Source organism: Chelmon rostratus, chromosome 18 (assembly GCF_017976325.1).
Source record: "Chelmon rostratus isolate fCheRos1 chromosome 18, fCheRos1.pri, whole genome shotgun sequence".
Taxonomy (NCBI): Eukaryota; Metazoa; Chordata; class Actinopteri; order Chaetodontiformes; family Chaetodontidae; genus Chelmon; species Chelmon rostratus.
This window is the reverse complement of record NC_055675.1, coordinates 13,068,548-13,094,554: the sequence shown is the minus strand read 5'-3', so window position 1 is coordinate 13,094,554 and position 26,007 is coordinate 13,068,548. Positions and strand designations below refer to the sequence as shown.

Here is a 26,007-nt window from a genome sequence, read left to right as displayed (position 1 = left end):
TCAAATTAAAATGAGGCTGCAGCATATGGGACTTCATTTAACTGAGCAGAAAGCAGCCTTGTGAATGTTTCTGTGTTGTCGGTGCTAAGAAGAAGAAAAAAAAAAAAGATCGCACTTAAAGCACTTGGCCTACACGCCTCAAATCTTTGTCCCAAATTTGCCGTATGTCAGCACTGCCCCCAGCAATCATGCGTCACTGCACGAATCTTAAAGAAGTAAAACAATAAGGAGCACTGAGTGGCGTGGATGCTCAAAAATAAAAGGAAAGGAAGGGCGATGAGAAGAAGAGTTCTACATTTTTATTTGAGAAATCCAATGAGTTGAGAGAAGCTGCAGACACTGCACCTCAGCAGGAAAGCTCAGACGCGGCACAATGAAATTAATCAAAAACACAAACTGGGAAAAGTGCCCAAAGCAGTTTTAATCACACAAGGACAGTTCAGCCTCCGCACAGCAGGGGGGGATCAGAGTGGTTGACTGCACCACTCAGCCTACACTGTCCATAACTCCTGCACCAAAGCATAGCAATAAAGCTGCGACTGGCAGAAAACAGCAGATTAGGGCTAGCAGGAAAACAGCCTTATTAATCTGTCCGAGGTCCAGGGGGTTGCGCTTTGGGATTACTGTTACTAATCCAAAGGTAGCATCACCGTGATGGCAGAAACAAGGCTGGCTAATTAAAGTGAAGGGGCTACTTGCCACTTCGCACCTCTCTAGAAAGGTTGCACCCACCCACTGCATGCCCCCTCTGCACAAGGAGGGAGAGAGGAGGAGAGGGGAGACAGAGATGATTAAAGGCATGAAAAATATAGATTCTCCGATAAGGGAGAGCAATTTGATGCTGAAAGTAAAGAGAGCAGTGAAGGACGCAGTGAGATCCTTAATCCCCAGATTAGATCTACAAAAAGAAATTCTTCCATAAAGGACAAATAACCTGTAGCGACCATACACGTGTGAAGGTCAAATGAGGGGGAGAGCGAGAGGATAGAAATGGTTTGTGAGAGAGTCTCAGTCTGCTTTCTGTTTCAGAAAGCCTGCAAAATATGTGTCTGTGCCCCAAATTCAACCTCCATCTAGTGTCGTCCCCTGTGAGCTCCCTCGCCACATTAGCCCATCAGCATTACATAAGACTTTTCTCACACACATCCACACGTGCCTACGCTCACACCTGAATTCAGTCGACCATGAGGCGTCCATACTGAACTCACGGTTTGTTAAACTCGCAGACACACAGCCACCCTAGAAAGGCAGCGATACCAATCTCGGCCGTAGAGGTAAACAAGGCTGCAATTTAAGACCTATCTCGAACTTGATCGATTTCTTTCTCCTGGCTGTATTACGTTTGGTTTGGAGGATCTCCCTCTGGACGAGGTGCGTTTTCTGCTGCTGCTGTGGAGGCATTTCATCGAAGGTTTTCATCATTCTCAGTTTTTCCCAGAGGAGGAGAGGGATAAGGTGGAAAACGTAGGAAGTGAAATGACAGAGTGGAAAATAACAAAGGTGGTGGACAGGTGAGACGGGGCAGAGGAGACGTGTCAGAGAGGTGAAGAAGGAAGTGAGGTCGACAGCATCGGTGCAAGAAGTACGTGAATTTGAAGGAGTACATTCCAGAGCACAACATATCATATGCTTCTGAATTTAATAACTAAATATTTCAAGGCAAAGTGTCCAAATAAAGTCTATCAAATGAATTTCAATTTATTAAGATCCCTTCTTTTTTTTTTTTGCACATTACCTCTTAATTTGTGCATGTGATTATGTGCGTTAATTCCTTTTGGCTTCACAGCTGTTGCTTCCTCTCACTTTGACATCCCCAACAGGAGTCTGTCATCACTTCCCACTTATCAAAAATCTGTAAAATGATTCTTTAGGTTCTGTGCTAAGGAGGTGCAACGGAAGAGGAGACCAGCAAAGCAAGTGGTAAACAAACACAGTCCCACTGTGAGATTTATGCACACATGCTTACACAATCTTCACATCTAATTAAGCTGCACAATAAATCGCACTTCCACAAGTGACGTGGGCACCATAAATACATCGACAATCTGTCGCCAGCAGAAATAAAATCCCGTGAAATGGAATCCTGTGATGCTCAAGAGAACTCCGACTGCCGCTGCACGTGACCGTGAAGCACAAACTGGCGGGCTGCATGAGAAATTTATGTGTTTGCTGCCTTTGAAGCACGGGAGCACGTATGCAATATATGTCAGAGACTGTAGAGCAAGAGAGAGTGAAATCTCTCCAGTGGCCTCTAACCTAGATTAGGACCGGAGGGTGTCGAGTATTTAAATAATGGATGAAGCGACCGCCTTTTCTCTCTGGCTGAGAATGAGCAACGCTAATGTGAGTACAATAACACGGATGCCTCAATAAACATTTGACTAGATTTTGCTTTCTGACTCAGTCCCCTCACTGAGCGGGGACAGAAAAAGCCACTCTCTCCTGGGCTGGGAGACTCCAGAGACTAGCTATTTGACAGATGTGTATGCTTGCAGATGGGACAGCGCTGGGTAAAGTTATGACTGAGAGGTAGAGGGCAGGACGAGGAGAAGAAGGAGAAGAGGAGGGGGATGGAGAGGGAAAAGAGAAATTATGGGTTGAAGGATGAAGGGGGAGAAGGAGCTTGGAGTTCAGGGTGATACGTTTTATGAGGGGGTGAGAAAGAGGAAATGAGAAGGTGACAGAGAGAGAGGGCCAAGATGGAGGGAAAAACAAACAGAAAACAAGAGTACGAGAGGAAAAATACACTAGCTCAGTGGAAGAAATTATATATCAGGAGTTGAAACAGGTGAGGAGTGAAGAAGTTGGAGTAACAGTGGGGGAAAAAAAAGAGGTAAATGCATCAACGTACCTGTGAATGGCCGCAAAGAGGTCCTCAGTGGTTCGGGCCCGCGAGGGAGTCGGGGTCACCATGCTCTCCTCGGAGCCCCCGTTGGCTGACGGGACCGGAGACGATTCAGCCGTACTGGAGTCGAACACCTCACCTGAAACAGAGAGACACGCAAGTTAAACACACACAGTGACGGGAGAGCAAACATGCATGCTTCAGGTTTACTCAGCACAGCACACACTCATGAATCCACCATCCCGTCGCATTAACCTGGCTGCCTATAAAATCTGAAGTGGTACGGAGGAGGTGCTGGACTGTCTTCTTACATTCTCTGTTTGTCTCTAGATTTCCTCTCTTTTCTTCTCTTCTAGTTTAGCCTCTTTTCTCCTCCTCCTCCTCCTCCTCCTCTCAACCTCCGCGCTCACGTCTGCGCCTCGACTGCCTGAGCCGCTGCAGGCAGTCTCACTTTACGCTCTCACCATCCTCCCCTTCATCCCCTTACCAGATCTGCTCCCCTCCCCTCTGATACGATGCAGCCCCTCCCCCCTCCAACCATGAACAGCATCTCCCCTGGGACACTTGCCCCCTCCCTTACCTCAGAGAGAGGAGGGATAGATGGGGAGCGGGACCGAGAGAGGGGCTGACTGAGGATGAGAGATTAACAGTAAAAAAGAGGGGAAAAAAAGCAGAGAGGCAAAAATGGGATGTTTGGCTATAAGAATGGATGGTAGAGAGGAGTCGGGCAGACAGTGGAGGCTGAGGTGTGTGGTGGGGGGGCACAAAAAAATAGCAATGCGGGAAAAACGAAGGGACAGCAACCACAAGAGATCTCTGCGTATGAAATATAGAAGGATGAGTAGAAGAGAGAGTGAGAGAGGATGAATCCCAGAGGCTGCAGCAGTGCTGTCCCAGAGATAAGCCGTCTCTCCTGCGCTATTTTCACAGTTTTCCAACCTTTAAAAGCTTGTGGTTTCAAGTTTGGATCCTTTGCTTTGGAGGGCAAAATTAATTTTACAGCTGTCTGAGGAGCTGGACACACAGCGAGCAGGCAGCAGCATCACTACCAATTATACAGGATTGTGGTAACAGGCTTAACTAACTGGTAAATGACGGTTTTGACTGACACTATCTGACACTGAAGGTTTCTGATTTGATTTGGTGGAGAAAAAAAAGCATGATAAATTAAATCCACCTGTTAACTAATTTCAGTCACACTCACCACCAGTGTCGTCCTCCTTGGAGCTGACAGATCCAGTCGTGCTACTTGTTCCATCTCCCTCCTCCTCCTCTTCTTCATAAGCCTCTCCGTTGGTACACAGTCCATCATCAAGACTTGTGTCCTGGTTAGCAGAAGCAGAGATATGGGACTCGTCCTGGCTCACTGTGGACGTTTCATCGCTCCCTGCCAGAAGCTCGGCGCTCTCTGAAGTTTCCTCTTCCTCCTGTTGCTCACTTTTACTCTCTTTCTCCTCTTGCTTTATTTGTCTTTGCGGCGCATCTACTTGGTCTTCTATTTGTAACAGGCTGGTCTTATCCTCATGCTGATATGGAACCTGTTCAGTGATTGGCTGGGAGCTAAGTGGTGGGAGAAAGGAGATTTTGGGTTTCTTGGAGACTGCTGGGGGCTTCTGTTTGACAGGAGAGCTTTGGGAGCTCTGTGGGGGACTGGGCAATTCAACTTTTTCTTTTCCGTTTAAGAGAAAGTAACTCTGATCCTCAGCTTTTCCATTTATGACAGCGCTATCTGGTGTGTAATCTGTGATACTGCAGTCTAAAGACAGCTCTTGTAAGAGCTTAGACACAGGTGAAGGTGAGGAGTTACGTGAATCCTCTTCTGGGGAGCAGTTTGACAGTGGTAACCCCGAGGGATGATCCAGGGAAAGAGACTTCTCCAGGATTTGGGGCTTTAGACCCTGAAGGAGGTCCACCCCTGTTTCCAGACCTTTGCTGTGGTCTGATTTGCCGTTAATCTCCATCTCTGGCCGTTTAACAGAGCGGAGCTGAACACTCTGCAGCGCAAACGGGGTGATCAGAGGCTTAGATGAATGAGTAGGGCTGCTGGGAAGAGTTGGTCTAAGATCATCCTTCACTGCCTTCACAAAAGATGGAGAGGAGGACGGTGGGACAAAAGCAGGCAGTGGAGGAGGTGGAGGTGGCCCCAGGAAGGGGACAGGAGGTGGAGGTGGAGGGGGGGGGCTAAAGCTCCTATTGAAGGATGAACTGGGGTGGATTAGCATTTCAGGGGATGGAGGAGGAGGGAATTCTGGGGAGGTGGAGCAAGCAGGGGGTGGGCTCAGAGTTGGACCCTGTGGAGTGGTTGGTAATGGGGGAGCTGGCAGAGGAGTGCCTGCACTGGAACTTGGGGGAAGAGGGGCAGGGAAGGGTGGAGGTGGGCTCAGAGGGGTGTTGGGAGCTGAGGAGGAGGAGAGGGACAGAGGTGGAGGTGGTGGTGGAGGAGGCCCGGAGCTTTTAAGTGAGTCAGAGGTGTTGGAGGAAAGGGAGGTGGAAGAGGAGGACATGGATACAGAGGAGAGGAGAGATGACTTCCTCTCGGGCACTTTGGGTTTGGGCCGGCTGCCCGAGGGAGACATGGACCTGACGAACGAGGGCACGGGGGTTCCTGCTGTGGGGGTGTTGGACTGACTTGAGTAGCCGCTAGATGGGGAGGTCAGTCTGTGCACCCTGTCTGGTGAGGAAGTGGACATTTTGGGCTTCACTGCCACTCCTCCCTCTTGGTCTGGCGCCCTCGGGGCCGGGCTGTTGTGAATCTCACCTCCATTCTGTAATTCTCCTGGATGAGCACCAACCGACATGCTATCAGCGGCGTGGGCCGGAGGGGTCTGTGCCCTCTGGTCGCCGTGGTTATGAGGGTAGTCCATGTAGTAGCCCCAGGAATCAGCATAGTCCGAGCGCAAGCTGCTGGTCTCGCTTTGAGCAGGCGTCACATGGCATAGCGAGTACACGTTGGACACACCGCCACAGTTGGCGTTAGCTGCTAGCGATGCGGCAGAGCTACCTGCACTGATGCTACTCTGACTGCGTGGCCGTAGCACCCAAGGGTCATCATAGTCACTGCTCGGGCTGTGAGAGGGTGAGGAAGGTGAGGCCCCCTTTCCTTTCCCTCCTCTCAGCCCCATCTGTAGGCTCTGCTGCAAGCTGGCAATTAGAGACTCATTGAGCATGGCTCCGTTTGTCTCATTAGCACCACTGATGGCGCTAACACCTCCAAGGGGCTTTTTTGCACCGGGCTTGCGTCTAAGAGAGTCTGTGCGGGCTGGGGGCAGGGGAGGCTTCTTGGCCTTGCGAAGGGAGATGCTCCGGGACAGAGAGCGATCACTGTACAAGCTTCCAGAGTCTTCCTGATTGGCCATCTCGCGGCACTCGTACATGCTGTGTCTGGTGGCCCGTCCTGCCGCCGCCCCGTGCCCACTGCCATGGCTGCGGGAGCGCAGGCCTGAGTCCATGTGCATGGAGGTGTAGTATCCATCATTGTCTTGGGAATAGAGGGAGCTGGAGTCAGTAGTGGTCCGGGAGGAGAGGTCCAGGCTGCTATACAGCTGGTTTATGGGAGTGGAGCAGCTGGATGTGAGAGTACGATGTGGAATCACCACGTTTTCTGGCGTGTCGTAGATCCATTGCTCCTCCGGCAGACAGGATGGTGGAGTTGGGGCCAAGGTGCTGTGGCTGTGTACACTGCTGTCCGAGTGCCCTGACTCGCTGGCAGGTGCTGCGACTGCCAGACTACCATCCTGCTGTGAATGAGTGGGGGTAGAAGTGGCCAAGGCTGGGCAGGTGGAGCTGTGGGTAAAGGCTGCTGGACTGGAGATCAGAGGGTCAGTGTTGGTGGAGGAAGCCGTCCGAGCTGTGGGGTAAGCTGACAGTGGGGAGTGGGAGAGCTGACCGGAGGTCTTGAGGGTAATGACCTCAGAGGAGTTAGATAGGGTGGCATTAGGTATGAGTGAGGTGGAGTAGGCAGCATGCGGTGAGACCACACATGCTGGACTGCCACCCCAATCACTGGCCTGTGTCCCCCTCAACTCCTGAGACTTGGGCCTGGGCAGTGTGCCTGTCCTTGGGGCGTTTCTCATGTGCACCACTGTATCGTCAACCTGAAGCTTTCCAATCTGCCTCTGAGGTGTAGTTTGCTCCTCTGACTTGATGGGCGTGCTACTATAGATGGGGTCAGCACTGAGGGACACCCTGGCACCCTGTCGGGGCAGACTGTGAAACCGGGAAGGATCTCCGTTAAACTGATGTGGCAGCATCAAGATCCCGGAGCTGTCACTGCTCGAGATGGATATACTTCCTGTGGAGGAGGAGGCAGAGATGCCGGCCATTTGAGCAGCAATGCCCTGTCCTCTCTGAGCTCGAATTCTTCTCATGGACGGCGGTACAATCTTCACTTCTTCTGTCTGGCAGCTTGAGTCTCTGGTCTGCGAACGTCGGAGTGTTGAGTTGACGCTCCCAACTCGGCCCAAGGTGGAGTACTGTCCTGGGATGAACATGGAGTGCGGCCGGATATCTCCGCCGTACCCTTTTGCTGCTGTCAAAGGAAGAAAGAAAGTAAGATAAACATATGATCAAACTATCAATCGCTTGTGCTTTCTCGCTCCACTACCCTTCTCTTTCCTCTCTCTAATTTCCTCAGCCACAATGCCTTCTGCTCCTTTGGCTGGACTGTCATATGAACTGTAGTCACATGAAAGCTAATTAATTTGATTTGCTGTAACCATGTCTCATGTGTTAATAACTTATGGTCTTCCTCATTAAGGAGGAAAGGATATGAGGGAAGACAGAGAGACTCCCTTCTATTCTGGCTCTGGCTCAGTCTGATAGAAAAGCGAACAGTCCGCTGGGGTCCAAGACAGACAGCTGGTAAGACATGAGGCAGCTAAGAAACAAACACATACATGGATGCAAACATACACAAATACACATGTGCACCTTGCACAATGTTGACACAGTCATGCACTGTCATACAGGACAGAACATAGAGAATATACAGATGGCTGTAGACACAAGGACAAACAGAAATGCAGGTATCACAGACACACACACACACAGCGAACATACCGGCTAGTAAACAAACAATTTGAAGACTGAGTTGTAAGACGAGAGAGGATGTCTAGTGTGTCTCCCATCTGTGGTGGTTCTCCTGTTGATGCGCGTATCCCAAAACATACACACTCGTGTGTCCTTTCTTCTCTCTCTCCCCCTGTGCCGCTCTCTCTAAACCACACATACACTCTCTTCCTCCTTTGCTAAAAGCTGGAGTGACAGCTTGGCTGCTGCTGCTGCTGCGATAGATTAAGCTGCAGGTCTACTTTTGCAGGCAGCTCTAGTGCAAGGAGAGGGAGGGATGAAGCACTGGGACAATTACCCCGGCCCAGTAATCATGACATTCAGAGGCTGTCGTCGGCTGGGCACTAACCAGACTTTAAAGCTCTTTTCCTATCAGCCTTGGTGATCTTATCACACAGAGAAATGACATTCTCCTTAAACGCTGCTGCCATCCTACAGCTCAGAGACGTGTAAATAAACACCAGCCATGCGGTGCAGTCGGCACAGCGCAGTGTCAGCTTAGTAAGCTTAGAGCGTGCTTAACACCCAGCTCAACTGAGTAACTAATGGTAGGGGACCTCTGAACCATATTTGTTATTTAGCCCTCATCTATTTGGAGGGTTTCAGGATAATGTGTTCTAAATAAAAAGTAGAGGGTTGTGATGTCTGTAAAGAAGCCACAATCACGAACCCATACTCTCATAATCAGCACATGCTGCTAAGACACACACGGGACACAGAAGATTTTCAATATGGCCTCGGGATTAAGGCACAGACACACACACATACACACACAATTAACACACACATTTCACAGAAAAAGGACTGTAGAAAGTTGACCCCAAAGGATTATGGCACAATGCGTATTAAAGAATGGCAAACCCTGCACTTAACTTGTCCTGTGTAGCATGATTTTACAACAGGCAAAGTCTGAAATGAGATTCTGTGAAGGCAAAAGTTTCTAGAGGAGGAAAAGGGGTCAAATTAAAATCACAAAGCTACTGAAAATGATTTCATAACTGGTTCCTGGCTGTGGATGTGGTTAAACAGGGTGGAGGACAGCAAATGAGGACATTTGGTATGTAGAACTGAAACAGGGTAAGACCGAACAACTGCAGGGCCTTGATCCAACACTGTGGACGTGCACATGTCATTTTCTCCCTCTCAGTATGATTTACTGAGAACAACTTGGGTGGGGTGAGTTAATTCTCCACTCATTGTGTAAGTTGTTTTTGATAAAAGCATAAATCCAGAGTAAGGTTATAAGAAGTAGTAAAATAAGGAGGGATGCTTGTCCAGAGTGTTGGTACAGGTCTGTGGACAGTAGAGGGCAACACATTGCCCCTCAGTGATCCATACCTAGCTCCTGGTTGATGTTGTCAGGCAGCCCTGATATAGTCTTTCTGCGTTTGACCTTCTTGGGCCGGCGGGACACGGTGTCAGTGTTAATGAGGGAGCGCCGGATGCTCGCCTGTCGGTCAAACACTGCCCCTGGTAGCCGGGAGGGCGAGAGCAAGGCAGGCGGACACACAGGCAAACAGAAGTAGGTTAGTCGGAAGGAACAAACTCAACAACATGCAGAAGGGTTGTTTTTCTTCTCAGTTGAACATGCGACACGAACAGGGCAAGAAACCGAAAGGGTCAGTTCAACCAAATTATGAGAAAACTGTTTCTCATGCAGATATTTATGGTTTTATTTCTAAACAATCTTGATGTGAATTTTTTTTAATTGTGACATTTTACAGTTGAAAAAGTTGAAAAAAATGTGTCATCGTTCTCAGGGGATTAACTACATAACTGTGACTCTAATTCTAAATTAGGTGATGTAACTGTTGGCTTCCCTCATGTAAATGTTCAATGCTGTGAGCGCCACAAATAATATTCCATTGACCTCCATTTATTGTGGTGGAGGCAGATTTCTAAACACAGGCAGATGCAACTAAAAGTATCTATACTGCATTATTTCTCTAGAGGTGAATGAGAAATGTTTCTCTGTCATTTGAATGACATGAATCTTTAACTTTTTCATCCATCAGCAAAGGTGCTTTAAAAATAAGTCAAATACCAGCCATTTTCACTCATTTACTAGCCAAGCTGCAAATTTTGCTGATGATTTGTGTTCACTTCCAGCTCTGAATATAAGTGACTGAAGTGTAAACATTCATGTTGTAAGATAGGTGAGATGTAGCTTGCATGCTCACAGAAACATACATGCACAGGACAGAGGACAGGTGTAGCAAGCACACAATCACACAGTCTTTGATTCTCAATATCCTTCTCACTCTCTGTCCAGTTTCCCTAAAGGATGAGTAATATCTCACTAGCAACTGCTCTTCTTTTTGCTATTTGGCGAGCTGGAGACAGCCTGCAGGCGTCAGGGAAATAGAAACTGATATGAGGGCAGATAGTGTCCATCACAACCCCCCTCAACGCGACAGAAGAGTCCCTGATCTCACTCTCTCTCCGTCTATTTGTGTGTGTTTTACTTTGTCTGTCTCTGTAATCTAAAGTGGCAGGAGATGAAGACAACAGTGATTTATGTGGAGTTGGACCACATTAAGCACTCATTAATGTGTAAAGGATGACAGGATCACAGGTAAAATGCCCTCGACAACAGCTAAATTCAGATGTTGATACTGAACTGCCACTTTTTATTCTGTTTTTTTCACGCCGCATATAAAATATCTGTCTAATGGGATTTTATGTCTCACGAGTGAAGCATCAAACAAGCTACAGCGCATTATATTAATCATCAGAACTGGCTTAAAAGAGACGTTGTGTCTGTATGAGTGTGGCCCGTGTGTGGCACATCGCACTGAAAAATGTGACATGCTAACAGGGGAATTCCATCGACACGTTCTGCTGTGTACGAGTGTTCATCTGTCAAACGCCCTGTGATCTGACATAAAGTCAGTGAAAAGCCTTGACCCTCGGATAAGCTGTCAAACGATTTTCACACACAAATGCTTCGCTCACACGCGCATAAAGGGAGGTGAAGGTCAGTGTCCAAGAAGCATGAAGGCAGAGGGGAATATTCACAGAGGTGCAGGAGGAGAGGCAGACACCCATGACTGACACATACAGTTTTTTCCTCTGTGGATGACTGGATACAGTAATTGATTAGTTTATATCCACTTAGCCATAGAGGTTCGATTAAAGGAACAGTCTGACATTTTGCTTGTCTGGCTCATTCCCTTCTTTGCTGCCTTACTGAGAATTAGACTAGAAGATCAATAAAATCACTAGATATTGCAAGTAAATATGACAGTTCAAATTATTAAATGGCATGTTTGTTGTTAGCCACGCTAGCGACATGGCTCTGTCATCGGGGTGCCGATGACAGACACACGTATGGGTTGCCACAGACATTTGTACAGACACTACTGACTTTGGTGATCTCTTGATATTTCCTGTACGGCCTCTTGAACATTGACATTTTTGGTTGGTATTGAAATGTCTTGACAACTATTGTCATGAAACATTCATGTTCCACTCAGAATGAATTATAATTACTTTGCTAATCCACTGTCTTACATCTAGTGCCACCATCAGGTCAACATTTTTAATGTTTTTATTATAATACATCAAGAGGCAGATCTAATGGTGTTCCTATCAGCCTCAGCTGTACTTTGTGTTTAGTTCTAATTCACAAATAAAAGCATGCTAATATGCTAAATGAAGATGATGAACATGGTAAATATTATACCTGCTAGCTAGTATGACTGTAAATGCTCTTGTTTATTTGTTAAATTGATATAGATCTTCTCACGTTATTCTCAGTAATACAGCAATCACGTAAATGTCAATAAAATGTCAGAAAATTCATTTAAGACAAACACAATGTGTGATTAAGGGTGAGAGGTTAATGTTACAGGACAGACTCCAGGGATGAATGAAACCAGATCAAACTCAAAGTAGTTTGATCTTTCTGTGTTGCTATTCAGTATGGAAATAGAGGAGCAGGTCGTTTGTTTTCCACTACCGACACCGATGACGATTGATCGCTACTCACTAGAAGTTGAGAAGTGGACAAAATGGTGGGAAGATTGCAGTTACCAAGAGGTCTTACCTGTGACGTTGATGGCGACTATGTCTGTGGGCACGGACTTGGCCGTCTGCCTCATCTTTTCTTCTGGGGTGGGGAGGGGCACAGCCTTGTTCCATAACACCTGCCCGTCAACCTCGGACCCCTCCCCTCCTTCACCCAGCGGGGTCTGGGGCCTCATGGACAGCTGAGACTTGTCGTCCTCTGCTGATGAAGCTGTGGACTACATAAGAAAGTGGAGGAATGGGGTTAACGAGATGTAAAAACATTAAGTGGAAGCAGGAAGGAAAGGTGAAAAAGTGGAGACACGGCAGAGGGGAGAGAGAGACAACAGAAACAAGGGATGAAAAGGAGAATAACAGCGGCAGGTAATTGAGGCAGGAAGAAGAGAGTTGAATGCAGAAGGAGAAAGAGAGGCAAGGCAGGAAAAGGGAGTGACAGAGGTGAGGGGGTGCAAGACGATGTGCGGCAATGGAAGGCAATGGAAAACAAAAATTCTGTCACACTGACTCAGAGCACAGATGGATGAACAAAAATGTTCTGTTTAAATGTCGAGATAAGTGAAGACGCAACGTGAGTGTGGACTGAATATTATAGAACTCCAACACTATAACTGACAGGCTGTACGAAATATACTGGCACACACAAACAGACGTTATGTATTACATTGCTGTGACCTTTAGAAGCTTGTGACGCTGCAAACATGTTTCACGAGCAATCAAACACAAATGGAAACGCTGACACACACACATAAACACACTCACACGCACATCTATCACAGTAATCTGATGGAGCAGTCGGAGATGGCTGGGTAAGAGCAAGAGAGCAACAGCGAGGACAAAGAGAGAATCACTCATGCATTAAACTGCGTTCACACACTAATATCTTGAAGTAGAATTTACTGCAAAGAGCCAACACAAAACAACGTATCGCTGCAGCACCTAGGCTTGAAACGGAGCTGTTTGCCGACAGGAGAAGCAGAAATTTCCAGCGTGCTGAATGTTTAAGTCAATGTCCGTCTGAGATTTGGAAAGCATTATTTTTAATCAGAAGTATGTTGGAATTCAGAGCAGATTGAACACAAATAACCCCTAATTGTTCTGACTATAGATCAATTCCATGGGCAGACATTCGCTGCTTCACCCAAAGTTTGCCTGACTGCATCTGGAACAAAAAGGGCTGGTGGGAACTCCTCAGCTCGAGTTTGTCGGTCCGAGATTGAAAATTGCTGAAATAAAGTTGTCCAGAATACATCCAGCAATCCTTCCCTACGTCCATTACGGCTTATCCTGACAATCCAAACCATCAGACTGGCTATAAGGTTTTTCATACAAACCACACATGGATGGATGAATAAATGGGTGGCGGCAGCAGGGGGGCGGGGGGTGAAGAAAGGATCTGAGCAAAAGTTTGGTGGTAAGCATAGCTTGTTATTTTGCATCACTGTGTCTGAACCAGGAGCCTTGTTTCTCCTTTTGATGCTGCTGTCAGGCAAAGTTAGGCTCACTGGCCTCAGGACAACAGGAAGTGACGGGGAAGAGAGGGGAAGGGGGACAGACAGCGGAAAATAGGAAAGGGGAAGGAAAGCGGAGAGGAGGAGGAGATTGCTGTGGGTTGAAGTGCGGTATGGCGAGGGGGTAGAGAGAAAGGCGGACAACAAGAGATGGGAGTCGACAGTTTGGAAAGACAACAGCTTGTTATGAAGGTCAAGGGTCGAGGTAGACATGAAATGAGTGGCTGGCATTGAGGGGCACTGGGGGACAAAGGAGACCTTGATAATAACAGAGAAAGACCCTCTGGACCATTCAGGACCCCTCATATCACATGGAGATGAGGCTTCACTTCACACTAATGCTCTGCCAGGAAAAAGAGCTATAAATACTAGTTTTTGCCTGTGTTATTTTCCCATTAGATTTATTTTTTAGATTTAGATTAAAAATGACAACGATTTTATGATGATTGCCACTGTTCTCCACCTCTGCCTCTCTTTCTCACTGTCTCTCTCCATGCATCACCCTCTTGAATTATCGTACTGGCAAATTAGACAAACAACAGCCCCACCAAGTGTAGAGCGAAGAGAGGTATAATGAAGTGTTTATTCTTTGTGTGTATGTAGCTCTGCCTGAAAAATGATGACAGGTCAGAAAATGGGGTGAAAATAAAACAGAGTGAGTTGAACATTTAATTCAACTCTAATTTTTCGTGATTCGTGCTGACAATCATAATAAAATGTGACTGCTAATGCTAGTTCTCCATTTTACCATTAATTCTAATTACTACATCAATATCTGATGTACATGAGAACAATGTCAAATAGAGATGAAGAATTTTTAATGACTGTTTGTTAGTTGATAGTTTGATAGTAATTAGAAAGAGAAGCCGGGTAGGGACAGAGAGGAAAACGTTTTCATGTCTGACCACTAGAGGGCAGACTGACACTGTTTAAATCACTGGAGGTGAGTTGACACGCAGCTGAATCCGCATTGGATTGTAAAGCTGCATACCGACATACGTATATGTACTGCACCCGTATGTAGTCACATTGTAGTGTGTGTCACACCTGGACACCTGTGTGTGCATGTGTGGTTGGTGCTTGTGCATATTTGTACCTTCTTATCATTGTCATCATCCTCATCGTCCTGCAGGCTGCTGTTGGACTGTGAGGGGTCAGAAAAGGTGGGACCCTGGGAGTAGTACTGAGAGCTCCGGAAACCATCTTTCCTCAGTTTGTCACATTCTGCAGGACAGGCAGAAACAGAGATATATGTTACATACGCAGGGGAACACTGGATTGTACTGGTCTCCATTAGCGTGTCAGTCACGTGGGTGCCGTCCCCGCTGGACGCTGCCAAGTGCTGCTCACACCTCCTCTCGTCGCCACCTGCTGCGACGGGGCTGTGGCGTGTGGGTGTGAGTGTGTGTATGCCAGTGTGTGATAAGAAGAGAGTTTATAAATGAATGTGTGTGTGTAACCAGAGGAGGGGGATATCAGTTTCAGTCTGTCACACACAGATGGCAGAGCTATCCCTCTCTCTCCTCCATCCCCCCTCCTCAGGGGGCATTTAGCACATCATCTCTCTCTTTCTCCCTCTGCAAATATCTACAAATGCATCCTTTGTCTAGTCCTTTAATAGCTAATTATATTCATGTAGTACGGCTTCAACAGTCTCGACTACACACAGTGGGGTTTTGTATGCTTTTGGTAATACCTGTAACATGTGTGAGGACAAACCTCACACATTTCTATTTAAATAACTTAAGCATGAAGAAGAATTATATATATGTTCCTATCAATTGACAAACATGTGTTTTTGTCTTTGTTTGCACATTATCCCTGACCCATACAAATATAAAAAACGTTTCTGGTCTTTTATCTTGCACCTTTGGGATTTATTCAGTGTGTGATTCACAATCAAATTCCCTTTTTGCTGAATAACATGTGTAACAAAGCACATGCACATCACTCCCAGTCTGGCACCTCAGTGATGCTGCTTTTGATCCCTTTTATGTGCCATTTATCTCCACAGCTAATTGCAGCCTGGCTCTGCAGAGATACACACTGGTGCATGTATAATACTGTCAGTTAATGGATCCTAATGGGGCTGGCAAAGGTAGCAACTGTAACGCTGAGGTGATGTGGTAGCGGTGTGGAAGAAGGCATTTAGAAAGCATGATGATAATGAGGATGATGACGGGGGAGCGGAGCTGTTAAGATGATTGGTCTTGCATGATTGGGGACGGTTGATAAAAATAAATAGACGTTGATGAGCTGAACGCTGCTTGTTGCCAGGCAGAAGTGAAGGAAGGGACTGTTAAGTGACACGAGAGAAGACGAGCATAAAGAATACACTACACCTATTTGGAGTAACCTGTAATTAACAATAATTATATTCTAATCTTATATTTGATCATGACTATGTGTCTACCATTTAGCAGTGACCCTAAAACCTTCTTCTTCTTCCGGGTTCAAGCTGCCATATTAGTGTTTCTTGTACAACTTTTCATTAAACCTGCAATAACTCATGTCTTTGGCAACTTAGGGGACAGCAGACACAAGTTGTGAGCACAACATTGACATGTGACACCTTTTAACCTTTTTAAAGGTCCAGTGTGTAGGATTTAGTGGCATCTAGCAGTGAGGTTGCCACCAACTGAATAACTTTCACCTCACCCTCCCCTACAATGTCCATGCAAAATGAGAAAGGCACTCTATCGAGCCAATGTTTGGTTTGTCTGTTCTGGGCCACTGTAGACACATGCCAGAGAAACTAGTCGCTAACTGTGTCTGAGCAGGTAATCTACTGCAGGTTTTCAGCTGTTTTGAAGAAAGCAGCTATCTGATGTGGCCAAAAGCAACATTATGAGAGCAGTGACAGTGAACTAAAACAGCAGAGTTGAGCCAGACAACTAAACAATGAGCTGAAACTCTCTAACTCTCAGTGAAACAGAAGGTAGTTGTAGATTTAGGCGATAATTCAGGCGACTACGAGCAACCCCTCTCATAACGTCAAATTGTCACTTGATAAATTACAAAAACATCAATTATAGCTGTTTTAATGTTAGTTAACTTATTTGTCAAGCTGATTATGATGAGAATGGACGATCATTGTGAGATCATGGAGATAAACTATCTTTGACGTTCTGTGCGACCTTAGAGATAATGCATGATTCTCTGAATACTATTGACAATAATCTGTTACGTAACCTCGCTGATGTATTTCGACCCTGCCAGCACGTTTTTCTGTAACTCGCCAGCCGCCTGCAAAAGCCTCACTGATAAAACACAAGCTGAAACACATGCAAGTGTGTGAAAGGAACAACAGAGTGGGTGCACACCGCCATCTGATTGGTTATTGATTACTCTGCTTTGCAGAGCAGAGAGCAGGACTCGTGTGCCTTGATGTGGTAAGGCTGGTGGCACTGGATTTAGTGACTGGCTACACGTGCATGAGAGCGGGGCTTTAGCCTTCTAATATAACCACTAAATTCTAAAACACATTGGAAAAATACAGTTAATACTCTTACAAATGTAAATTATAGAAGCTGAATTGCCATTGAGAGAGCTGTATTGTTGTTTTTGTTAAAAAAAATACTAAGAAAACACTAAAGCTCTTTCCTTATGGCTTGGCTGTAGCTAGATGTGTAATATTCACACTCTGCTGGGAATTGTAGCGCTAAACCACATGTCAAGACTCAAATGGACAGAACAGGTGCTCTCAGTGGGCACCTGTTGTCTTTCAGTTAGGACCCCTGGGGCTGGGCGGTGATGACAGGATGAAAGGATGGTGACAGGATGAGGGGGGTGGCTGAATTTAGGCAACCTCCCAGGTGGTGTTTGCGTACCTAGCAACATCTATATTGCAGTAAGTAATATGCAGCAGCAACAGCACAGGGGTCAGACAATGGGAAAGACAAAGAAAGGTGTGTGTGTGTGCGTGTGTGTGTGTTGTGACTAATGTTTTACACACCGTAAGCGTCAGGTTACAACCAGACCCTCCCTATTTATCTCCCTTTATCAGTCTCGTTTTTTATCCGCTGGCACACAAGGCCACTGTAACACCTAAGCAACAAGCCTTTACTGTTACACATCCACCCACATACACACACTTCTCAGCTTTTTCTCACACCTGCCTCTAAAACTGTTATCTGAGAAATGGGCGGAAAACACAACTTTCCCAGAAACTTTCAGTGAAACAGGTGCTGGTATTTACTGGTATTCCCACATCCTGTTCTGGAAATGTTGTGGCAATTTCAAACAGTTGTTAGTCCGCTGTGACTTGACTCCCTGTGTTTGTTTGTTTGACAACAAGGCTGTCTGTTTGTCCTCTACTTTTACTGGACAAACAGGAAGAAGGGGATCTCCCACTGATGTGTTGTTGACTAAACTTAAGGCTGAACGCAAATTACAGGTTTGGAAATTTTAACAATGTTGTGGACAATGAAAGCTGACCTTTACCGGATGCCAAATGTGATGACGTCCAGCAACACACCCACTAGTGAGATTTGTCATAGTTTTTATTATGGCTCATTTGGCTGATATGGATTTTAATGATTTATTGGCGATAGCTATGGGCATGACTCAGAAACTTTGTTATTTGAACTGTAATTCCACTGACACATGTCAGTTGGAGAATGAACAGTTAGTGCAACAGGATTGACAACTGATTAATGGTCATTGTCACTTTTCAAGCAAAACTGACAAAAATTCTCTCATTCCAGCTTCTTAAATGTGAAGATTTTCCAGTTTTAAATTATTGTAAATTGAATCTCAGACCAAACAAGACATTTGGATGTGTCAAACTGAACAATTAATTAATCGGTCTATTGAGAAAATGATCTGCAGATGGCTGAAAATATAGTTAGCTGGAGCCCTAATACACATATATTAACAACCAAGCTTTTCTAACGTTTGATCTGATCATTTTCACATTTTTTGTACATATTTCATGTTTTTTTGGGAGATAATATAACAGTAATATTTTGCCCATCGCCAAATATTAAATAAAACTGGCGGTTTGTTGGTTCCTTGAGCGTACCCGAGAATGACCAAATAACCTTGTTCTTGCAGGGTGAAAAACCATCCACGTCCAAATTATGACTACACTACCTACAATATACAAGAATTTTACCTGAAACCCGAAACAGTGCAAACACATCATAGTCACCTTCTCCACATGAAATGACTCTTCTAAATCAGATTTTGTCTGTGATAATATCAGATCCATTAAGACTCTCTGACGAGGTCCACTTTGAGAGGTCCTTACCTCGCAGGGCTGTCTTGAGATTGACTTTGGCCTGACGGTGGAGGTCTTCCACGCAGGGCGGCCTGCTGCCTGGTAGGAAGACGTTCTCCTGCTGGTGCCACGGAGCTGTGTAATGGACCGTCCACTTGCTCTCCTCATCCAGGTTAGACACAGCTGCAGAGACACACAGATCAGGTTATGGAACTTGATTGATCTTGACTTATGGTTCTACCTTTACAGACTCTAGTCGATTTCCCGAAGGAACCTTTACTGCATCATCTTCAAGCAAAAGATAACCCAGACAAAGCTGAAATACATTTTTGTAGAAAAGTTCACTAATTCTAAAATCAATCCTTTGGAAAACAGTAAATTATGGAGCACAACATTTCCTGTGCTCACAGCGCTATCTCCTGAGGGAATTTGATTATACTTGGTGGAGTAAAGGAAGGGGAAGGTGGTGCTTTGCATGGAGGTGTCAGACTCTACACCAACAACATGACACGTATCTGAGACAGAACACAGTAGGCCACACAAGTTAGGGGAGGGGGAGGAGAGATCAAGAGTAAGTTGGAGGGAAACACTAACCTGATGATACCAAGCTCAGAAATTCAGTAAAAATACAGGCTACTTAAAACTCACAAAAGCTTTAAAGCAAACTAACTTGTCCTTAGAAAAACAACTTATGAAAAACAATAAGGCACTGCAACACTGCACACACTAGTACCAAGCCCTCATTTAACATTTAGCTAGAGCTCAAGACCATTTAAGAAAAGATAAAAACCAACAACAAAGGGAAAAAAACCTTTCCAGGTTCTATGTGGGTTTTCTAGAGCACTCCTCTGAGTCACACATCCTCAAAAAAACAAGACTTTAAGGAGCTTTTCCTTGTTTCCCTTGTAACTGGGGGTGGCTTCTTCTCTGGGTGATCCAGGAATTGAGGATCATTCCCATGCTGCATTTGCAGGCCACTCTGAACATAAGTGTCAGCAAAACGTAAATACTGATATCAGCAAACATGCACACGTACACAACCATAGACACACTTGAGCTTACCAAGTGAGCGTATCCAAGCCAAAGTTGGTGATCGTGGATGCAGGACTAGCTCCATTAAGCCTCACTCTAGATAACACTGCTATCTGTTTGTCCCTGTCCTGACCATCACAACATGTCCATCTGACTGAGACTGAGGGAGATGTCTGAAGGAACCAGGAGGAAGGGGGTGGATAAAGGAGAGGGGCTGTGGACAGTTTTCCTTTGAGTGCTTTTTCACAGGTGTTAATGAGCCATTGCAGGATGCATAGTGACTGTGTTTGTGTGTGTCGGGGGAGGACAGAAGCACAGAGGTACAAGTACAGGGTGGGGTCCTATGACCGCAAATTGGTCGTCGGAGAAAGTGTGAGACAACTGCTTTGATATACAGATAACCTCTGACTGGTCTCACTGAGCATATTAATTAAAGTCCTTCTTTGGCCCATCCAACTTTGCTCTTTTGTGACCATAACAGGTCTGCAACCTAACGAGCACAGCAAAGCTGAGCATTGTTTTTCGGATGATTCATGAGACAGTCCAGTGTGTCAAGTCCTGCTGCTGCTGCTGCTGCTGCTGACCAAACGGTACCTTAACGTCTGTCTCTACAGCTCATTGAAGAATGAGTAGCCGTTAAGTCCTTCTCCAGCTAAGGAGAGGCATCATGTGTTTACTCATGTCCCCACACACTCTATCACCAAATACTTCATTCACAAATCTCCACTTCAAATTTTGCCACAACCTCCAAGCCTACACATTTTGCATGCTTAGTCACAGACAAGTACAAATATCACACACAGACAGCAAGCTAAAGTCGAACAGCGCTCGCTTGCTTTCAGCTAAAATAACCATTTGACTGAGATAACACCTGGTACAATGCATGCTGCAGAAATACAAGGAAAAGTAAATCATGCAGAATATGCATGTTGTGTGACTGTAGCCTCACTTGAATTAATCTCTAATAATTACACATGTCTGGCACTCCGTGCAATTTGAACAAACTACCAAAGTATGTGCAAATATTGGATGCACAGGTGACAAAAGGAGAAGTCGGACAACCACACCACAAACCTTAAGGGGGTTTGTTGCATGTTAGCATTATATAAGGGTGTGTGATGAGTGCAAACCGCTAAATATTGGGTATATGAAAACAGTGTGTCACTGTGATTGTCTGCCCGTGTCGTTACACATGCTGTCTGCATCGGTCAGAACAATCAATGAAATACATCACGAGGCAAAGCTCCTCTGACCACAAGTCTGGAACTGGAGAGCTGCATGAGGGTAAAACGCACACACACAGTTTTCACAAAACGTGCTTGCATGCAGCTCACTGGAAATTTGTGGTGTGATGATTAGAAAAACAGACTAGAAGTTGGTTTGGATCTCACAGTGCCACCCAGTTCAAAAGACCTGTCACACCGTACCTATGAGCAAGGCAGCGATGGCCCAGCTGTGTATGACTCCATGCTTAAATGCAGCTTGCCTGTCTAAATAAGCGTTTCACATTCTCCATTTCTTATTGAAATCCATTTCTAAATTTTTTGCTCTCCCACACAAACTCAGCACAGGTAGCCCTCCCCCACCCCCCTTTCTGACCATGGGGTTTGAATAGACCTGGGCCAGGCTATAGGAGACCCAAGGACATGGGGTCTATGGACACAAAGCCTGTATTGTCCCTCTGCATCAGTCTCCACATCAGCCCTTTCAGTGCCACAATACCCTCTAGCCCCTGAACACACATACCCACAGTCTCACGCACACACACCGGACTGTGGCGCGAAAGTCTTTCAGAAGTCTACTAATCCCTCTGTCCATTGACATCCCAGCTCTCCCTGCTCACATTAACAAACACAGACTGAGAGCAAACAGGCTACTGAAAACTCAGAAAGACACAAACAGGCTGCATGGTGCATCAAAGGTAAAGGCTGCACACAGTAATCCGTGGAAAACTTCATCTCCATGCACACACACACACACCGGCGTTATAAACTGATCAATAACAATGATCAAATCGCATTGACAGTGTCACTGTTAATCCTGAACTGCGTCCCTGATCACTTACCAACCAATAAAGCATTGACTTGTGTGCATAATACAAATCGTGTTTCATAAACCATAGGCTCGGGTCAGACTAATTTTTGCAATATAACACACAATCAAGTCATTAAAAGGGCACAAAAACATAAAAGCATCTTATTTTAAGTTATTTTAGGGAATATGCCTCTTTAACAGTAGTCTTGATAATGTAAATCCTAAAAATATTCATTTAACAGTCAAATTTGAAGTAGTAGTCTTTAACATTGGGCCCAAATTAATTGTAATTCTTTCTATGTCTCAAAAGTTTGTGCACCCTTGATGATGTGTAAAAGCTGAGCGTATGAACCTTCTTCAGTGTTAAGCTCACTGTCCCCTGGACTGCAAGGAGCTCAGCTCAGGACCAAAGTGCAGGCATGTGCAAGACTGCAAGTTAAGACGGGAGAAGTACAAAAACGCTGAGCTAATGATTAACAACATCACCTCAGCCTTGACTGCAAAGCACCCACATACACACATGCTATAAATACACCTGAGATTAGAGCCAACACAAGCAGCTTGCCCCGCATGAACCAGGTCTTTGTTAAACATCCTCACATGCTTGATACACAGCCACTGATAAAATAATAAGAGCATTAACTAATCCTCCTAAACACAATCTACTGTAAGAGCATGGCACATGGATCTAGTATGGTGTCTTTTAATATCAAGCTTAAGTCAGCTCAAACACAACTTAATAAACACTAATAAAAAACCAAAACACTTAAAAGTTGCTCCAAGAAGGCGGAAAAAGGTCCAACTATTTCTAATAGAGTAGCAGTGATTTCAAGTGCTTCCAGCTGCCACCTTTACAAACACTGTTGGGTCATTTAGTGCTAATAGTCGTCGCCTCTGTGCAGTCCTGGCCCGGTGGTTACCTGGTAACAGGGTGCAACAGAGGGTTGTCTATGGGCTCAGCAGAGACAGCAGTGAAGCCATAAGCCCACGGGAAACAAGTAGTTATATATAATCATATACAAATCACGAAAGCTGGCGCATTTCCACATTTGATACAGAAATGTTTCAATGAAGTGATTTAAAATGGCTTTTTAAATTAGCAATAAATGCGAAGCTGCAGGAAAATTCATACAGTCACATGTCCTGTCAAAATGATGTAAAACAGTGCAAATTATATTTAAATGCTGCTCATTTATTCTAGTTTTTCATGTCCAAACTACTCATATGATAAATCAGCGATTGATTTACAAGGTAAGTAAACATATCTTACCCTTTCTCTTGAAGTATTTAATCACAGATTTTAACGAGGTCCCAATAAACACCATTATTCTGGTTGAGTGTGTGTGTCTCTCTTAAAAAAAAAAATTGTCCTTGTATGGCACAAAAAAACCCAGATATCCAGGGAATAAATAAGAGAGAGAGAAGATGGGACGAAAAACTGCTGGCGTTCGTTCTTCTCCACTCACATTGTCACTACACAGCAGCTTGGCTCAGAGTGTGTGTGTCGACTATGCTGACAATGAGCCTCTACCCCTATCTCTCTCTCTAAACACACACACCCGGTCCACCACTCCCCCCATCACCACCGCCGCCACTCCTCCCTCAGGCAGTCCAGTCCTCGGAGACACACACACACACACACACACACGCACACACAGCAGGAGGGGTGTAGGACCGGCCCCTCTGTTCCTCTGTGCTGGTTACCAAGGAGTTCTGGCTGCCTCTCCCTTTATTTCTCATCACCAGTCGTTCTCTCGCGCTCTCTTTCTTCTCTCCTCTGCGGGACTCAGAATATAGCTGAAAGTTAAACATGCTTTATTAGGGCGAGCAGGCACGCTCATGCTATTTTGCCGTGAAGGACGATTCTCATTTCATTTGATCGCTCTCTCCTTTTTTTCTTCTCCATACTTTGTGCCCAGCTCTTGCAAAAAGTAATCAGCGTGTTGCCGCTTTCACCGTCACAACCGACTTATCTGGGGAATATTTATGTACCTGATTAAACTATCAGCCACCTCTACAGGAAAACCTTGCGCAAACTTACAAAAAACACGTTGAGCTTTTTACAAGGTGTTCTCAGGAGGCTGCAGCTTTCACCTGCATGTCATTGTATCAGTAGATACAATAAATCACACTGAAATCTGACATTTATCCCATTTTAATCTCATTTTGTACCATGTTATGGTTTGTAAAACAACATAACTCTGGTCTTGAAAAGGACTATGCAGATTCTGTCCTTGTTTTCAGCTATCTAAAGTGTCTAAAACCAAGAAAAGTAAATTAGACTGTGCTCATTTTCTCTTTATAAATCTCCATTTTTCTTCTCTCTGGATGTTTTCCATCAGCCTCTCTTCCTCTGTCTGATCATTCCCAGCCTGCTGTGTGCGCACATGGCCACTGAATCCGTGCCACATTAATATAGATCACATACAATCCTCCCATTGTCCAGTCGGCTCACAATCTATCACACACACACTCTCTGGCACCCACCCATTCAAACCCATGCAAAGGCGTACCTATACACACACACAGACGCCCACACACCCACAAGGGAAGAGCTGCCCCTCCTTCTTCGATCGTATTTCTTTTCAGCCCAAATGGTTGAAGAGGCGAGGGAGGGGGTGTGTGGCGATGAGGGAGGGGGCTGCAACAAGAGCTTGAATGGGACTGCAAATGATCCTTGAATTTGTGGGTAAAAAAGGTTTTCCCTCTCATCCCCCCCCCCCCCCCCCCCCCCCCCCGACCTTGGTCATCTGAACCTTTCAGCCAGACTGGAGTGCTTTTGGATTTGTCGGTGTGCATGTTTGTTTACTAACATCAGTCTACTGTGTGCTGTTCAAGTGTCTATTCAAGGTGTCTGTGGTTGCTCTTGTCCTTGAGTTATGGATCTCTACATGTGGGTAGTATGTCTCTGTAAATGTCATTTTCTTCTTGAAAGTTCAACCTGTGTTTGACCTTTTCATAAAATACTGCGGTAATGGGTTAACAACTTACTAGCTTCCACATGGACACATGCAGATCAGATAAAATGTACGTTTATATGAGATAGTGTATAATGTGAAATGAAATAAAATGTTTAAACCAGAGATTCATCACAGCAGGTGCCACAAAGTTGTTTTTAGGTCACTAAAGTAAAAGTTAAAATACAACTTAGAATCTAGTTCAAGTCTTCGCAGACTGAAATTTATGGTTGAAAGGCCTACAAGGCACCACCAAAGCTAGAATAATCATGCAACACTAATTTCATATAAACTATACATAACTGTAATCAGTAATTACAGAAACAGTGCTGACCATGTCAAAGCTGAGCAGTGTCAGCAGGACTGTAAACTAGTCCTGAAAAACTTAGCCAATTAAGAGTGTATCTGCATAAAATGAATCAGCAATAATTCTGATAACTGAATAAAACACTTATAAACATGTACTGGTTCCTGCTTCTCAGATGCAAAGATTTTCTGCCTTTTCTTGTTGTATGTCACTGTAAACTGAATATCTTTGGTTTTTGGACAGTTGGTCAGACAAAAAAAACAATATAAAAATAGTCATTAATTGCACCCCTACTTTTAACGCAGGTTAGAAGCAAAAAGGAACCCATTCAGGTTCAGAGTAAACGCATTAATTCAAGGATTAAAATCTTCCTCCCTGAGTCCACATGTTCTGTCTGTAGCCTCCGTTTGGCTTGTGTCTCGTACTGTTTGGCACGCGTACAGTATTAGGATCATTTATGCAGACGCGAGCCCAAGCAGCAACACTCATTAAAGAGCCTATTGTTCTCAGGACAGTGTCAACACGCACGCACACATGCACACACACTCACACACACATACACGCACAGTGTGACAGACAGGTCAACAACTCTATCCGCTGAAGGAGGGCTTCTAATCTAGGCCACCATTAGGATTAGGGCTATCTATCCATTCAGCCATACGTCCATACATCCGTCCACTCACTCCCAGCGGAGAATGGAAGCACCCCCACCAACCCACCCCGTATACCCCAGCCCAAACAATATCAATCTTTCATCTGTTCATACTCGAAGCAGCATATGAGGGAAGCGTGAAGGACTCAGTGGATGAAGCTTGGACCTCAGAGGAAGAGTTTATTTAGCACAACAAACATCAGGGATTATTATGAAGATGATTAACGAGCAGTCCTACTCATATTAGCCCTTGGTTATACAATTAATAGGCTACATCCTGATTACAGAAGCCGAGGCAATATTTTCTTTTTCCTTCCTTTTTACAACCTAGCCGTAATCCTTAAAATCACATACC

General features: G+C 45.2%; 1 protein-coding gene across 3 annotated transcripts in view; it reads right to left on the bottom strand.

The window, feature by feature from the left end:
• nhsl1b (NHS-like 1b) overlaps positions 1 to 26,007 on the bottom strand; it is a 104,055-nt gene that overhangs the window by 2,813 nt on the left and 75,235 nt on the right. For all 3 annotated transcript variants that reach the window (XM_041958358.1, XM_041958359.1, XM_041958360.1), the window contains exons 2-7: positions 18,701 to 18,853; positions 14,546 to 14,673; positions 11,961 to 12,159; positions 9,251 to 9,382; positions 4,050 to 7,373; positions 2,852 to 2,984 (exon numbers count right to left, since the gene is read on the bottom strand). In XM_041958358.1, the coding sequence (XP_041814292.1) occupies positions 2,852 to 2,984; positions 4,050 to 7,373; positions 9,251 to 9,382; positions 11,961 to 12,159; positions 14,546 to 14,673; positions 18,701 to 18,853 (4,069 nt within the window). The remainder of the gene's footprint in view (positions 1 to 2,851; positions 2,985 to 4,049; positions 7,374 to 9,250; positions 9,383 to 11,960; positions 12,160 to 14,545; positions 14,674 to 18,700; positions 18,854 to 26,007) is intronic.